Source organism: Marmota monax, unplaced genomic scaffold (assembly GCF_021218885.2).
Source record: "Marmota monax isolate L192 unplaced genomic scaffold, Marmota_monax_Labrador192_F-V1.1 WCK01_AAM20220418_F8-fsc00046, whole genome shotgun sequence".
NCBI classification, from domain to species: domain Eukaryota; kingdom Metazoa; phylum Chordata; class Mammalia; order Rodentia; family Sciuridae; genus Marmota; species Marmota monax.
In genome coordinates, this window is record NW_026692486.1 from 10,150,667 (window position 1) to 10,169,023 (window position 18,357).

The window sequence follows — 18,357 nt, forward strand, 5'->3', positions numbered from 1 at the left end:
GAGAGGGGCCCAGCAGAGGAAAGCTGCTCAGCTCATGGTGCAGTCAGGAAGCAGAGAGAGAAGAGGAAAGAGCCTTCCAGGGTGCATGCCTTACCTGTCTATGGTTACCACTCAGTCGGTGCATTTAAACTAGGCTTAGGTTACAGCTCTTATAAATTAATCATTTTACCTCTGAATATTTCTGCATTAACAGGAGATTTTGGGGGATGCCTCATGTCAAACCATTACAGTAGTTTGAGATCAATCCTTCAGACCTTTTCTCACACACATGCATATGCAAAACAAAATCTGTGACCTCTACCGAATTTGTCAGTGAAGGAATCTGAACACCCCAGTGCAGAGGCTCCAAACTCACTTCTCTCAAAGGATGGTCTCATTTCATTTTTAATTTTTTTTATAGCTACTTAATTCCCTGCTACTGGAAAACACTCCTGCTGGCATGGGCTGCTTGATGTTGGAGAGCCATTTTTGTCCCTAAAGGCATTAGGATTAAGCAATGGAACTGCAATTTGCTCAGAAACTGAAATTTCTGCGAAACAAGGTTGACCAAGTTCATTCATACTTTAGGATGGGGTTTCTTAACCTCAGCACTATTGACATTTGGCCTGGACAAGTGTTTGTTGTCGGGGCTGTCCTGTTCACTGTAGATGTTTATCTCCCTGGCCTCTGCCCACTACATGCAAGCGGCATCCTCCTGACACTCCCCGCCCCCAGATGTTGTGACAACTAAAAATGTCTCCAGATGTAGTTCAATGGCCCCGGGACAGAGTTGTCTCTATTGAGAACCATCATTTTTGGAGAAAGCCATCAAATCTAGTCATATTTTAGGAAAGAGCACATATTCACAGGAAACAGAAAAAAAAAAAAAACAAGAGAGACAGATAGGGAGGAAGGAAGGGAGGGAAGGAGAGGGAATATGAAATCAAACTTTCAAATAAGGATATTGTTCACTCTTCTTTTCCTACTCTGAACTAATAAAATGCCTGACTGGAAATATACTGGTGTTTAATAAAACAGCTGTTGTCCCCACATATCTTTTATAAGAGACAAAAATTCTCCACAAATTACCACAACCAAACCAGGGCTAGTGAAGAAAGCAGGCTGTGGACCCATCTCCATGCTGCCTCCCCATGTGGGGGAGCTACCTGGGATCTCTACATTCCAATTTTACATCCCTGAAACGGGGAGGAGAAATCTTCATTTCTTTTTTGGACATGGTCTTTATTAGTGTTAGATGGTAAATGCTGATAAGGTACTCTGAACACCCACGCAAGTGACATCATTGTGTAGAAAACTTAGAATCATACATTTGAGAACTGTGCAGGAATTTGAAAATTACCAAGCCCACTTCCCTTTCAGAGAGGATCAATGTGATGAAGAAATTAAGGAATAACTCAAATCACTACAAAGTCAGGCCTGGATCCCAGGTCTGTGACTCATTGAGGCTTTTTCTGTTGGTCTTGGTTTGGTGGAGAGTTTAAGTGGGCCAGGGAGGAACAGTGTCAACTCCTCCCTTCCCTGCCCTTCTATTCCATGCTTTGTGGGGTGGCTTAGGCCAGTGGTTTCCAGTCCTGGCTATACAGCAGAATCATCTGGGGAGCTTTTAAAAAATACACATGCCTGTGCCCCAACCACAGAGATTTTTCACTTACTTGGTCTGGAGTGGGGCCCAAATATCAGTATTTCTTTTTAAAAGAAACACAGATGCTGGGGAAATAAAATCCAAATCTATGAATATGGATTTTATTTCAAGTGAAAACGTGCACATTTAATACTCACAGCTTGGTTAATCAGGGGGAAGGGTGGAATGGATGTTAGAGAAAGCAACTAGCTGACTGTCATCACCTGACTCGGAAAGTAATATTTTTTTCTTTTCTTCTTTTTTTCTCTTCTCTTCTCAATGGTGGGGATTGAACCCAGGACCTTGTACAAGCAAAGCATGCACTCTACCACTGAGCTACACCCCCCAGCTTCCCATTAAACATATTTTGACCTTTGCCCTTCTTGGTGATTGACATACTGTTTGAGTTTAATTGAATCAAGGTATCTAAGTCTTCCTAGAAGTGATGATGTGCCTCTCAGGGGGGCACAGTCTTATGACTGTCTCTTGTGCAGGAATTTGTAGTAGTGCTTGGCATGTGGTAGATGCATAATCCATATCTGTTGAATATTAAGTGAATGAATAATCTTTAAGCAGGGCATTTCAACATTTCAACAACTCTTCAATTCTCCCTAAAGTCTCCTGATGCAATTCCCCATAAGACACACTTACTTACAACTGAACATTCAGTGAGGCACAGAAGGGCTGCCAGTTGGCACTCCTGCCATATCCTTTTGTGTAGTCAATGCTGGTTACTGAATCTTTGACTTTAATCAGCTTAGGGTGCTCTCCAGAAACCCTTCTCAAATTCTTCCTAACAAACTTCAGAGACGTGGCCAGACAAACCTCTTATCCAAAAAGAGATCTGGGTTTCCTTCTCCTTCCACTATTCCTAATTGAAGAGCTTAGTATCATGTTTGTTTTCAAGCCACAAGGTTTCAAAGCTGGGCAGGAAGGCAGACTTTTCTATTCAAGTCTGAGGGTTAGATGCCTAATGAGAGTTAGTGCAGTAAAAATTCAGGGCAGAGGGGTTGAGGTTGTAGCTCAGGGGTAGAACACTTATCTCACACATGTGAGGCCCTGGGTTTGATCCCCAGCACCACATAAAAATAAATAAGTGAATCAAATAAAGATATTATGTACATCTACACCTAAAATATATTTTTTAAAAAACTCACCGCAGAGACATTTATTGTAATGCTCAAATGTTAGTGAGAGAAAGATATTATATGAAAAACATGATAAAAAGCTTTCATTACGGAAGCATACCCCCTAAAAAGACACAGCATTTTTGAGAGAAGTCACCACTTCTTAAGTATTTGCATTTTGAAATCTTGGGGAGTGATGCATGGTTTTCCTTCACGTGAGAGCTATTTCTCTAATGTGCCAGTGATTTCACCCAACATGACATTATTCTGAATGGTTTTAGGTGGTACTCTCTTTTTAAAGATATAGCAACTTACTTTAAAAATGAATTTCTCCCCTTGTCCTCAAACACCAACATAGAATCTGATGATGTCTGGTGAGTTATGAGAGTCAGAGCTTCCCACAGTGTGGTCTATGGATTACCTGCATCAGTCTTGCTAAATCAAAATTTCTCATGGTGAACTCCAGGAATGTGATGTGCATTTTAAATGCATACTGTGTATAATTCTTGGGTTTATTAAATTTGAGAACCACTAACAGATTAATTAAAAAATAATTAGCAATATCTTCATACCTAAAAGGTATTATTATTGTTACTGATAATACAACTACTAATAGCTGACCTGTATTTAGTTCTTATCACTTGCCAGGGTGTGGATAAAAAAATAAATGATTAGAAAACACACAATATATAATTGATTAAGCTTCTGTTTTTTTTTGTTTTTTTTTTGAACTCTGTAGCTGTGAGTCACCTCTGAGTATGTGGTCACAGTTTTGAACTTGTCTCTACTTCAGAAAGAGATAAAAGGAAATGACTGCTGTCAGCTATTTACAACGGTACCATTTACATCTACAGACAAAAAGTGTTATGACTAATACAGGGACCCCAAAGTGGCACTACAACCATCCAGGGATCCTTAATGAAAAATAAAGTTTACAAATATTCTTAAAGATTGCTGGGCTGATATAACATTTGAAAAGATGAAAGCAAGGAGGAATAAGAAGTGATCATTAAGGGCAGGGTAATACTTGTGTGATGGTTTTACAGAAGTATGGCAGTAAATTTACTTTTAATCTGTTTCTCTTGCACATCAGATGGTCCTAGGATTGTGTCAGGTAGTGGGGATGTTTTCCCCAGAGGCTGGTAAAGAATACATGGTTAAAATGACACTTCAAATTTAGTGTCTCTGTTTTACCGTATGCTTAATTAACCTTCAGCCAAGGAATAGGATACTCATCAACCCCTAAGGCATTTCAAACATGTGATTTCCACAGAGAAACAGTAACCCAAAACTCAATACCTTCCTCCTTCCAGCTCAACTGACACTTTTTCTAATCCTTTCAACAGCAATGGCACTAGTGTTGGCATGGTTGAGAGTATCACAGGGGTCATGCTGTGAGGTACAAGTTCAGCCCCTGAGACAGGAACCATTCTGGGTGTTTTGTTTTGTTTGGCGATCTTTTGCCACATCAATTCAGCCAAGAAAAAAATCTGACACTGCTGGAGATGGCAGATATGCAAATGTTATTAAAGTGATTTTTTTGGGGAGGTGGGGTGGGCTTTGAGTGTGAGTAGATAAAGACAAATAAATGGAAAGGAGTGAAGGACAGACTTGGAGTTTGGATGAACATTGATTCCACTGCTGCCAATGGAAACTGACATGGGGAAGCCAACCCTACTTGTGTCTCACAAGCACAGACACTGGATTTCTACCAGGGCTGCAGTTAGTTTGACGTGTTTGAGTATCACTCAGTTCCCAAAACGTGAATCTAGGTCAGTGAAATCGAGCAACATGCTTTTTGCCCACCAATTCTCGGTGGTTTGTTTCTTTGCAGAAGATGGGGAAAACTGAGTTCGTGGTGCCTTGGAGGGTCTTAATTCTTTTCCAAAAATCCTCTCAAAGGAACTTTCTTCTGGTAGATGTTTTTGAAGTCATTTTGCTAACTGAGCAGCCAGGGGCTACCCCAGTAGGCCTACCACAGTGCCTGGCACAGAGCAGCCGTTCTGTAATTATCTGCCAGGTTGAGCTGATCCCCCTTCTTCCCCTCAAAGTCCACCAGTCCCAGGGTTCTACTCTTCCTCTAACTGGGCTCACCTTCTGCACTGTCCTTTCCATTTTCACAGCTACTCTCCTAGTCCTGACCCTCCTCTCACTTATTCCTGGACAATGCTGTGGCATCCAACTAGTTTTGTTACTCCTAATCTTTATTCTTGATAAATCATTACAGTATAGTGCCTTTCAGAAAGACCACCGTCAGCTTTTACTCTTCTGCTAAAAACTTTTGTGGCTGCCACAGCCCACAGATTAGAAAACTCCAAGTCCTTTTTCCAAGGTACAAGTTGGACCAGTCCAAACTTTTATGTTAGACCTTCTCTTTCTTTCCTTGTCACAGGCCCCATTATAGCCACTGTCTCTTGATTATAAACAGACAATCCTCCAGGTTGTCCTGTTTGTAATGATCACTTCTCCTTTGGGCCAGTCTGTGGCTTATGTTTGACCTTTGACTCTGGCCTCCTGTGATCACTCCCTCCCCAGACCTCCCAGAACCTTCACTAAGATGAAGAGCCACTCATTAGGCAATTACCCTGTGCCACAGTGAACTTAAGATGGAATAATACTTAAGTCTTCTGTGTTGTTTTACCCTGAGACAGGCATAAAGATGTTGCTAAGCAAAAGTCCTCCCTCACTAACAGCCACTGAAAGAATACCACAGTAGCAGAGTCTACAGTGAATTGTCTTTGGAAGAATTCTCATTATGAGCACTTTGTAATTATATGGCTGCTACATTTTGACACAGAGTTGCACACTCCCATGTTTAAGGCATTGTCCTGCACCTTGATTGAAAATTTCCAGTAGGAAAGAATAATGCTCTCATTTCCTAGTGAGACTGATTCAATTTTTTTTTCTTTTTCTTTTAAGAATAGACTGAGTACAGGACATGGGGTTACACAGGGAGAGCTGGAGGCTGAGCCAGAATGACAATCCATGAATTTTGATTCTAAGTGCCCTGCTTTGCCCTCATAGCCCTTTTGGCCCAGTGGACAAATGTTTCTTTAGTAGAATCAACATACGGTTATTTAAAAAGCAAATTCTTCTGTAGTATCAGAATGGCATACAGTTTAACTTTTCTTTTTCTTTCTGGCACAAATCTTCAGACATTAAGGTCAGGTTCTATTAGGCTTTTCTGCTTGTGTGTATGTGTATTGGGAGAAGGGGTATGGTAACATGGGTTGCATTCAAGTTTCCTGTTCCCAGAAAACAATGACATTAGTGATTTTTGATAACTTGGAATATTTTAATAAAGAATTTTAGCATAAAAAGGATTGAATGATGACATACAAATTATTACCCAGTTAGGTATTACATTTCAAGTGTATATAATGTTGAATTTCAGGCAGCAAAAATGGTCAGGAGTTCCTAGTTTTCTATGGCTTTAACTGGACACTCACTTTACTTTCACTGCTAAACCAGAATATGTTATTTTACAACTATATTACATAAGGTTGACCTCTTCATATGTTAACTATTTGGAATTCTAGGCTAGGGGCTTTTGGAAGTTACAAGTATCCTTGAAGGCAGTGGCTCTTAACTTGGCCTGTGCATCAGAATCACCTCTTGGAGCTTTTAAAAAATGTGGATGTCTGAACTCTCTCCCAAACTCAGCACACCAGAATTTTCTGAGATAGGTCAAAGGCATGTTTTCAGAAAGCCTCTCAGATGATTCTGAACCACTCCTCTCACTAGGAACCACTAGTATGAGGTCACTTACAGACTTTGTCTTTTGTAAGTAAAGGTCTTAGATCGCAAAGTTCCTTGTAAGGCCATTTTCTCTGCCATTCCATGGATACTTGAATTCCCCCTCAAAATATCCCATAGAGGCAGCTGAGCACTTTTTGATGTTCCATTGGGTAATGGACAAAAGCACTTTGAACATAACTTCTTTCTGTTTTTCCTCTGACATTTTCTTGAAAGCCCCAAAAGGGAGGAAAAAGGTTTATTTTTATTCCCTTTCTCCTAGTTGGCCAATCTTGCCTTCTTCCTGCCTTGAGACTAATGCTAAAACCCTGCATGGCTGTTTTGGTCTTACAACTTCAAATTATTTATTGCCTTATCATGCCAAAGCATTTTATTTTGGCCACCCCAGCCTTTTTGGCATACAGCTCTGGGAATATTGTCAGATAAGGCAAGTGCTGCCAGGAAGAGGAGCATAGCAGCTGGTATAAATTCATCGGTTATTTGGCTTTGTGTTTCAATTTCTTAATACAGGCATGATACATTTTAAAAATATCATTGTTTTGTGGGTCTGATAAATAAAACTGAAAAAGATAACCAGATAACAAGATTAAGTAAGACCAAATTAAACCTACAGCGGGACTGTCATATGCCATTCAGGGTAGAGATCCAAAGTCTCTTGGCTACATATTAGGATTCCCTGAGACAACAACTAAAAGTGCAAAATCACCCTATTGATACTAGTTAATTCTCATTCTGTCTTTTGAGTTTTACTGTTGCTGTTCTCATTGTCATTAAAGGAAATTCCAGACAATAAAAGCATGCAAAATCCAAACACATTAAGGGGTTTTCCATCTTCATTTTTTTATATGACGATCCATAAAATAACATGGACATTTTTGGACATAAAAATCAATGCTGAAGCTGAGTCAAAACAAGAGGAAATACTGTCTGAGTGATCTCTATTATGTAGTTAGTCATTCAGAGGAAAAACAGGCTGTGTGCTATGCAATTTAAATTAGCTGCAAAGCAGTTCTTGTCCTCATTCAAGGAATCTTACAAATGCAGTCAGTTATTTCAGGAAGTAGATCAAAAAACTAAAAGACATTTCCATCCAGATGCATTGTGGGCATTTTAATTTAAAATTACAAGCCTACTGGAATTCCACTTACTGTATTTCAGCTCCATTTACATGACAAAGACATGAAAAAAGTAGAGTGGTGATCTCAAAATTCTATTTTAAAATGATAATTCATTGATACAAAGGAACATAATTATTAATAAGAGAAAGAAAGAAAAGAAGAAAGAAAAGCACTAAACCAAACTGTAGATGCCCAAAGGAGAAAACAGTCTCTTGCACAGGGTTAGGAAGGTGAGACTGCTCCTCCTGCTACCCAGCCAGCAGATGGCAGAGTCCCTGCACGTCAGTGCTGCAGTCCCTGAGGCTGGGCAGCAGCTTCCTCATCTGATTAGTTTCAGGAGTTTTAGCAAAAGGTTACCACTTTGTCTTCCTGCTCCCTGCCCCCAGCCCCACTCCTTCTCTTCCCTCCCACCTCCTTCAATCTTCCTCCCCCCATCCCAAGATGACTGGAGGACTGAATGCCACCAAGGAGATTGAGTTAAAAATCATTACTGAAAATTACTGTGAGTCCCTCCTGAGGGCAGATATCACAATCTGTCCTCCTCTGACAGAGAGCATGTAATTAATCCAGGTTTTTGGAAAGGAAGGCAATTGATTTTGTACAGGATCTAAAAAAAAAAAAAAAAAGAATGGGGTGAGGTACAGTATGAATTTACTCTTATAATGTCTTTCTTTTTTCTTTAATTAAAAAAAAAAAATTAAGGGCTGGGGATATAGCTCAGTTGGTAGACTGCTTGCCTCACAGGCATAAGGCCCTGGGTTCAATCCTCAGAACCACCACCAAAAAAAAAAAAAAAAAAAAAAAAATTAAAATAGGCTAGCCCTTAGAAAAGACAGGCATTATGCAGAAGAAAAAAGCAGGGGTTTGAGAGGTAGATCTCACTATTTGGGAATTATTTCTCTAAGTCAGCTATAGCCCACTTCCAACAATAGACGTATTTTTCATAAAGTTTTCAAAAATTAAAGTCCAACATACAAAATGACCTTCTGGACCATGACTCCCTCTCTCCCTCTCTTAAAGTAACCACTGCTCTGACAGCTAACAGTGTAGAACAGTTTTGCCTGTTATTTAACTTTATATGAATAAATGACACTGGGTATTCTTTGGAGGTTGACTTGTATTGCTCAGGTTGTGTTTGTGAACAGAAGTTCCAGCTGTGGTGCAGTGAGTGCTCATCTTTGAGAAGACAGACATTTCTTCTGGAAGGTGGCCAGTGGGTCTGATGCCTGTGTATAAATCTTACTTTATTCCTTTTTATAGGTAGAGAGGTAGGATGAAGGTGGCAGTTGTCCAGGGGCATGAAGGAAATGATGGAAAATGAAGGAGAAATCTACAGAATGAACAGGTTGCTCTAAAGACAAATTTTGATTAAATAACATTTCTGGGATCAGATTTGATGTTAAATTTCTTTAAGAATTGGATCAAATCACTCTAACTTCCAGTACCTTGGCCATACCAAAGTAAAATATTATAATAATAATATGTCCTTCTTTCTCCATTGCAAGGTTGGTACCCTGTATTAAATGTGTTCTGGGCCTTTTAGCAGAGAGTTGCTAAAATCTTCCCAGATGGATGATTTCATTTAAGTATACAATGCACACACTATTAAATGTACTACAACCTAGACAGGTATGATGACTATCTCCATTAAGAACCCACTTCATTAACCAAGAATAGATTGCAGCCCATTGCAAAGTGTTTCAAATGCAATAAGACCACCCAGAAACCCTTGGGCTCTCCACTTTACATGAATATGTAAGAAATTGCTTTCAGACTCTGAAGGAAACCAGTACTCAGAGTGCAGTGACAGATGTGGGAAGTAATCAAGCTTTCAGTGTGTAGCACAGGAAAGTACAATTCACCTCTGTTTAAATAATTTGCCTTTCAAAAAGATGCCTAAAGGGCCTGGACTGCTTTTTACAGAGGCAAGGTCCACATCGAGGTTTGCAAGAGGAAAAATAGACATCTGGGACAAAACTCATTCCTTCCCTAAGACCAGTCAAATCCTAGATACCAGTAAAAAATGGGAAGAGAAGGAAGAGCTGGAGAGAGAGGGCAGGAGAAGAGAGAGCTCCACAAAAACCAATCCAGGGTAAAATAATTTCTAAAGGGTTTCCAACAGAAAAAGAATGTGTAGATGGGATGGGTACTATAGTTTGGGTCTTAACTGTCCCTCAAAAGTTCATGTGTCAGCCATGTGTGGTGGCACATGCCTGTAATCCCAGCAACTCAGGAAGCTGAGGCAGGAGGATCACAAGTTCAAAGCCAGCCTAGGCAACTTAGGCAGGTTCTAAGAAACTTAAGGAGACCTTGTCTCAAAATAAAAAAAATTAAAAAGGCTGGGGATATGGCTCAGTAGTTAAGTGCTCCTGGATTCAATTCCTAGTACCAAAACAAAAACAAAAACTTCATTGTGTTAAAAAAAAAATGGTACTCAGCCATGATGCTACTGAAAGGTGGTAGAATTTTAGGAGGTGGGGCTAGTAGAAGAAAGTTAGGTCACTGGGGGATATGCCCTTGAAGCAGGCATTGGGACCTCTGACCCCTCCCTCTGTTTCCCCATTGCCAAGAGGTCAGCAGCTATGCTCTGCCATGCATTTCCCACCATGATGTTCTCCTTTACTCCCGACCCAAAGAAACATGGCCAAGCCAGATAAATCTTTTTGCCTAGCATGCATGGGTTCAATCCCCAGCACTTTAAAAACAAACAAACAAATCAACTTAAAGAGATTTGTCTTTTTTATCTCAGATATTTTTCACAGAGAAGGAAAGCTAACTAACAGAGTGGGCAATTGAGATGAAGAGAAATTAGGGCCCCGGAAATGTGATTCTGGTACCATGAGATCCTATTCAAAATTCTTATTTCATCAGCTCTCAGTATTTTGACCTGAAAAATGGGGGAAATAAACCAATAACATTGCAGTTGTAAATGATATATGTGTCTATATCCACCTGTTTTCTCTGTCTACATCAGTATTTATGTCTCCATGTTAGTAGTAGGATTTACCCAATTATTTATTTTACTGATGGCTCTAATTCAGGGGACAGACTGTTCTCAAATATGAATTTCACCAACCCACCCATTTCTGACCCGAGTTCCTTCCCTCTGGCAGATCTGATTGTTCTCTCATTCAGTTTGTTCTCCTGCTCTCACTACAAAGTAAAAGGACGTTTTTGATGGTAGGAACACGGTGGGTGGTCATTTGCCAACTCCACGGGCCCCTGGTTTAGGCAGCACATTTGCTGATGGAAAATTCAATCTCCAAAGAATGCCTTTCTAGCTTGTGCGGACTATTTATAGCTTCTGACACAGGTTTCAAGTAGAGAATGAACATCATTATTAATGCTAACTCATAAGAACTCTACAGGAAGGAGGACTATGAAGTCAACATAGGATGTCCTTAAGAGATGTGGTCTTAGAGAATCTGACAATGGAAGGGAAGATGAATGAAGAAATGGGAGTGAGTTGCTAAGACACAAATGGGACTCAGGCCTTAGCTTTCTTTTCTAGGTCATCAGTGGTCCTCTTTTCTGACTGCAAGGTTTTCCCCCTTCAACTTTCTGTTTGTTTTGTTTTTTCCTGAAAAAGAAATGTTGGTTTAACATCTCTGAAGAAATGTGGAGACTCTTAGTGCCCAGACTCCTGCTTTACACTATTAATCTTGTCTTCCTAACTTTTAAGTTCTGACTTCTTTAGATCTCACCTTCTCCATTCAGAGGTCCAAAAGAAAATCCTTGATCAGTTGGGCTGGTTTGCTCATATTTCATGAATGTGCTTTTGCTTAGTCTTTGCTTATGTTACACTCCCACCTGGAAGACTCTCATCCTGCCAAATGCCATCTGTCCTTTAAGATGCACAAATAGTCCCGTTTTCTCCAGGAAACTTCTCTGAATATCTAGCCCAGAGAGAATCACCCTTTTCCTCTGAATTTTGAACAGGAAATTGGAGGGTATTTCATATAATATCATGTTAACTAGCCATATAATATTATCTCTTATTTTGTTCTGTGTTAGTTTCCCCATACTATTTGAGTTAGTGTCCTTCTGAGTTAGAGACCTGTTGCATGGCTTGAGTCAGGGACCTAGTGCTCAGAACAGCAGAAGGGGCTACTTTTTAAATTTGTCCACCCAGAAAGGAGTTATGAACTCAAAGAAATGGTATGGGAGACCAGCTTAAGCCCTCCTCTTCCTTTATACTCGATTTCAGACATGTGCAGATCAATTTGACTGCCATAGATTCCACAGTTACTCCCGAAGAAGAAATACCATCTTCCTAGATCCCCTGAATGACACGATTCATCAAATGCTTTCTTTCAAGATAACATTATTTTTATACACAGAGAGTTGACACCGTTTTCTGGATGAAGCAGACTAAAAGACATACTCTAAGGAGACAAAGAAAAAAAAAAAAAACGCCGTGATACACACCAAATCTTGAGACAGATAATTCAGCAACAGTTGTTAAAATCTCCAGGAATACCATCAAAGATAGAGTTTAGGAAAAGGGAGAAAGTCCAGCTGAGCCAGCCAGAGCTGCAGATAATGCAGAGGGGAAATTCAGCTTGAGGGAATGACTGCTTGCCAGCCCACTGCCCCAGACGTATTAGCGCTGAGGTAGAAAAGGAAGAACCCCAAAGGCAGACCAATGAATTGTGCAAGTGGGGGCAGACAGATCTGTTCCCTTTGCCTAAGAGGAGTCTCTGTTTTTGGTGCTTGAATAAGTCATGCATACTGATGTGCAGGGCCCCCTTAGAGGAAGGGGCTGCTGTCCCACCCCACTACTTAGTGCTAGCCTTCTGACCTGGGGTGAGGCACTCAATCTAGTTTTCTTATCAGCAAAAATGAGGTAACATTGCCTCATTTATCAATCCATCCACTCGCCAGGTATTTATTTAGGGCCCACAGTGGGTCTAACGTGAAGTAACACAATGGCGAGCTACACAGACAGTTTTTGCCTTTGTGGGGTGTTCAGATCATCTCCCTGGGTTGAAGTTACAGAGAAGAAACATATCTTTGAACTGGAAAGCACTGTGACAAAAGAAAGTCTTTATCATCAACAGCCTCCACTCTTGATCTAGCTGTGTGACTGGGCCAGTCACAATTTTTCTGGGCTTTGTTAGTCTCAGCTAAAAAATGTGGACATTTCCTCTCCTAAAATTTAATTACTTCAAATACAAATGAAGAAGCTAGGCTTTTTAGGTACTTCTGAGTCAGAGCCTTCTAAAAGATTATTATGAAATAGTTCAGACATAACAGAAGGGTAAGAATAATATAACAAGCCTTTATGTACCAACTCTCTTACATAAGAGAGAAAACGTTGCAAGGAGCTCTATCTGGGGCCAGGACCTCTCATCCTCAGGTTGTATAACTGAGATGAGTTTGGTGTTTATTATCCTGAAACCTGGTTGTTCAAGGAAACCTGGCATGGGACTAAAAATATTTCACCAGTGAAGAGCTCTTCCTACACTTAGGTGTTCCTGGTTCTAATGAATGCCAGATCACGACAGTACATATCACACACAGGTGCCACTCTGTTCTCTCCCTGCCGGCCTGATTGTTGCCCAACTGGCAGATGACCAGAAAAGCCCTTTAGCAGGCACTGTGCTGCTGCAAGGAGAAACACTGTGTTGTATTTACCTTGAGGGCCTTCTGCGCAGCTTCACTAGACCCGATTGCAATCAGGTTAGGCCCAGCCATGCTGCAGAAACTCTTCAAATGCAAAGCATCGGCTACAGGGACTGTGGAGACTGCATAGTCCTACACAGACAAACAGAATAACAAGCAGTTTGGTATTGCAGAGTAATTCTAAAACTGATTAAATCCTGCCTGAACTGCACTTGCTCATTTGAAGGCTGTCGGGCCCCAAATATCTGGAAGAAAAACTGTGACCCACAGCTTTGGTAATGCTGGGTAATTGGCAATGAAGACTACCTCTGAGAAGCAAGCAGAACTTCCTCCCAGATATGACTGTGTCAAGAGCTTTGCCAGCTCTCTGGCCTGTAAAGCGGACCACTATAGGATGGTGGTTTTAATACCCTGTGCAAACTGTGGCTCAGTGCTTATTAGTGGATATATATATTAGGGATTATATATTAGGGATATAACCACTAATAAGCTCACCAGCTTATTAGTGGTTATATCCCTTCATAAGCAGTCAGGAGAGCCCATCTATTGATGATCAGGAAAGGGACCTTGAAAGGAGATGTGAAATACCTAGCCCAGTTTCGAGCACATAGTAGGCATCCATGTACAGGCAATCTCTGATTTTCATCAGAAAAGTAACATTTCATATAAAAGTCAACTGGATCTCCAAATTTGTGTGTGTGTGTGTGTCACTTATTGTTCCAGGAACATGTACCAGGTGTTTGTATCATTGCATACTGGAAGAAAAGAGAGGATGGTCACACTAACTTTGTCAGTTGCTCCCATTAATTAATGAAGCTTGATTATCAAGAAATTTGAATTTGATAATGTTTAAATCTTCTAGCAAATGTACAAATACTAGGACTTATTTTGCCATGCTGGTGAAATGTAAACACCATTACTCATAACATATTGATTCAATGGGTCTATGAATATTTATCAAGTAATTACTCTGCCAGGCATAAGTTATCCTTTACCTACCTTAAAAGTATCAGCCAAGATTTCAGCACCTCGTTGATTTGTCCTTTTGGAAAGGCCCACAAAAAATTCTCTGCCTATAATAGATGTCATGAAACATAGTGAGTGGGTGGCTCCAGTGACTGTGCACTATTTCTTTTATCTATAAATACTGACCTGAAAGCATCACATAGTTCCTTCCTGCCACAGAGGACAGCTCCACCAAAAAGACCCCTGTTCCCTTTACAAAAAGTTCAACTCAAATTATTGCCCTTAAAAATAAGCTTTTTTTCAAATTCATAGAGACAGAAAACAGGATGGAGGTTTCTCGGAGCTGAGAGGAGAGATAAATGAGCGAGTTTAGTGGGCACAGAGTCTCAGTTTGGGAAGATGAAAAAATCCTAGCGCTGCATGGTGGTGCATACTGCCTGAAGTATGGTGTTGCATACTGCCTGAGGTATGGTGGTGTATAACAGCATGAAAGTCCATACTGCCTCTGACTGTACCCTCAGAAACAGATCTGATGGTAAACTTTATGCTATGTATATTTTACCACAATGAAGAATTAACTTTTCATTTAAGAAACAAAAGAATTAAACATACTCATAATCTATAACTAGAAATTAGGTAATAGCAATGACAAGTTAGCAGTGTTGCCCTTTGTTACCTCCTAAAAGAATAATGTTTTTAATTAACTCAGAGGCCTTTTCTTATAAACATCAAGTAAGGCCTGAAGAAACCATATGGGTAACATGAGGGTAGTGCTTACTGCTCTTCGGGTCTGGTCTCTAAGAGCTCCGTCTTTAATATTATACTTCTATTTGTTTCAAATCAAACATGAAGATACCTATTTGCAAAGTGAAAAAAATTAAGGACGAAAGACCTTGGTGTTTGATGTCTCTGAAATTCTGCAACTTTTCTATTCAGAAAGCAAACACTAAATAAAAATGGTCTCTAAGTTTAGGCAATGAGACAACAATTGTACATAGGGTTGAGCAATACATTAATGTGGGGATTTTCATTTTCCCTTAATTCTTTGGGGGAAAAAATCCACTTGAAAGCATAAAGGTCGTCCATACTGCCTCTGTACCCTCAGAAACAGATCTGATGATAAATTTTATGTTATGCATATTTTACCACAATAAAGAATTCACTTTTCATTTAGGAAACAAAAGAATTAAACATTCACAATCTTTAATCAGAAATTAGGTAACAGCAGCAAGGACAAGTTAGCAGTATTACCCTTTGTTACCTTTGTTATTCAAAGAGAAATCAGTGAGTTTTTGTCCCAGAGCATCATCATAAACATAAGAAGATGGCCGTGGAAAAGGGACTGTTTTGACAGACTTTACAAATGCTACTCCTTTAATCTTCATCTGTCCTCATAAAAGGGGTAAATGACACAGGTCAAATGATGTTAGGACAAATTCCAAGGGTTTATGCTGTTGGCAGACAGACAAATCTGCTGTGGCACAGTGACAATTTTTTTGGCAATGGTATGATTGTGTAGTCTCTTAAGAAAACTCAGACATAAAAATCAAAATTTAAGTAGGGCAGGTCTGTTCCTTGGCAAAAGTATTACTTTATAAGAAAAAAAGTCAGCTATAATTACAAAATAAAGTTTCACTAATTCTTTTCAGATAAGAATACATTTATAAATTAGTCTCATACACTACTTTAAAAAAAAAACTCAGTACTGGGGCGCGGGTTGTGGCTCAGTGGTAGAGTGCTTGCCTAGCATATGTGAGGCACTGGGTTTGATCCTCAGCATCACATATAAATAAATGAATAAAGGTCCATCAACATCTAAAAAATATTTTTTTTTAAAAAAAAAGAAAAACTCAATGCTTTAAGCAAGTTTTAAGAGGGGCATGCACGCTATCTCAATTTTATAAAATTAAATATGATAGGAAAGTACAAAAATAAGCATACTGTTTATGTCTTTAAAAAGTTAAGTTGTACTTCTCTGTTTCTGGCAGTGTTATGGATAAGATCCCCTAAATGACATTCCTGATGGAAATAACTAAAATGCTGGAATTGAAGTATTTTAAAAACAGTTTTTTGGTATCTGTGTGTCATTTTCTTCTATGCCAGTTCATTTCCCCCACTTCTATGGTATTTATTTATAGGAAAACCCAGCCCTTTTAGTCTATCTATGGACTAGCCAATATTCTAGATTTGCCCGATTGCTTCCTAATATCATTTAATATTTAAAATGTTCCTTTATCCTTTCTATTTTTAGTAAACATAGTTTAATGTAGATGGTTAAATTAGAATCTCATGCTTTTTTTTTTTTTTTTTTTTGGATAGGACAACTTCAGAGGTGGGGTTGCGCTTTTACTGCATTACATAAGGAAGCACAGGACTGACTGCTCCATTTTCAATAGTTAGACTAGAAGGATCAGTGGTTTCAGGAGGCATCAGATTAATTTCCCTATTATACAGTTTTCTATCAATTCTTCACATAATGGTTTTCATATTGTTTGATGATCATGCATAGACCCACTATTTTGTTAGAGATCTGCATTTGCTGGCTGGAATTCTAAAAAGAAAATTACGAATCAAGTATTTGGTCTACTTGAAATACAACTTGTAAAAGGAAAGATAAGATAAATGCTGTGTCTTTCCTTTACCTACCCACCACTAGACTGATGGGTTGTTGTTTCAATAACTTATAAAAATGGCCAAGTGTTTTTTTTTAAATCATGAGTCAACAATTAAATCATAACTATGTAAATTTAAAAATATTTGGAACTAAATAACAAAAATTAAAAAAAATTTAGAAGTTGTACTTGGAAGAAAATGCTTAAGTTAGTGAAGATGAAAGATTCAAAATTCCCTGGGATGCAAGGCTGGTTCAATATACGGAAATCAATAAATGTTATTCACCACATCAATAGACTTAAAAATAAGAACCATATGATCATCTCGATAGATGCGGAAAAAGCATTCGACAAAGTACAGCATCCCTTTATGTTCAAAACTCTAGAAAAACTAGGGATAACAGGAACATACCTCAATATTGTAAAAGCAATCTATGCTAAGCCTCAGGCTAGCATCATTCTGAATGGAGAAAAATTGAAGGCATTCCCTCTAAAATCTGGAACAAGACAGGGATGCCCTCTCTCACCACTTCTGTTCAACATAGTTCTCGAAACACTGGCCAGAGCAATTAGACAGACGAAAGAAATTAAAGGCATCAAAATAGGAAAAGAAGAACTTAAATTATCACTATTTGCAGATGACATGATTCTATACCTAGCAGACCCAAAAGGGTCTACAAAGAAACTATTAGAGCTAATAAATGAATTCAGCAAAGTGGCAGGATATAAAATCAACACGCATAAATCAAAGGCATTCCTGTATATCAGCGACAAATCCTCTGAAATGGAAATGAGGACAACCACTCCATTCACAATATCTTCAAAAAAAATAAAATACTTGGGAATCAACCTAACAAAAGAGGTGAAAGACTTATACAGTGAAAACTACAGAACCCTAAAGAGAGAAATAGAAGAAGATCTTAGAAGATGGAAAAATATACCCTGTTCATGGATAGGCAGAACTAACATCATCAAAATGGCGATATTACCAAAAGTTCTCTATAGGTTTAACGCAATGCCAATCAAAATCCCAACGGCATTTCTTGTAGAAATAGAGAAACCAATCATGAAATTCATATGGAAAAATAAACGACCCATAATAGCAAAAACAATGCTAAGCAGGAAGTGTGAATCAGGCGGTATAGCGATACCAGACTTCAAACTATACTACAGAGCAATAGTAACAAAAACAGCATGGTACTGGTACCAAAACAGGTGGGTGGACGAATGGTACAGAATAGAGGACACAGAAACCAATCCACAAAACTACAACTATCTTATATTTGATAAAGGGGCTAAAAGCATGCAATGGAGGAAGGATAGCATCTTCAACAAATGGTGCTGGGAAAACTGGAAATCCATATGCAACAAAATGAAACTCAATCCCTTTCTCTCGCCATGCACAAAAGTTAATTCAAAATGGATCAAGGAGCTTGATATCAAATCAGAGACACGCCGTCTGATAGAAGAAAAAGTTGGCTACGATCTACATACTGTGGGGTCGGGCTCCAAATTCCTCAATAGGACACCCA

General features: G+C 39.2%; 1 protein-coding gene across 1 annotated transcript in view; it reads right to left on the bottom strand.

Moving 5' to 3' along the window:
• Ddah1 (dimethylarginine dimethylaminohydrolase 1) overlaps positions 1 to 18,357 on the bottom strand; it is a 141,344-nt gene that overhangs the window by 18,604 nt on the left and 104,383 nt on the right. Inside the window, exons 3-4 of the mRNA XM_046443270.2 lie at positions 14,247 to 14,320; positions 13,260 to 13,379 (exon numbers count right to left, since the gene is read on the bottom strand). Coding sequence (XP_046299226.1) covers positions 13,260 to 13,379; positions 14,247 to 14,320 — 194 coding nt within the window. The remainder of the gene's footprint in view (positions 1 to 13,259; positions 13,380 to 14,246; positions 14,321 to 18,357) is intronic.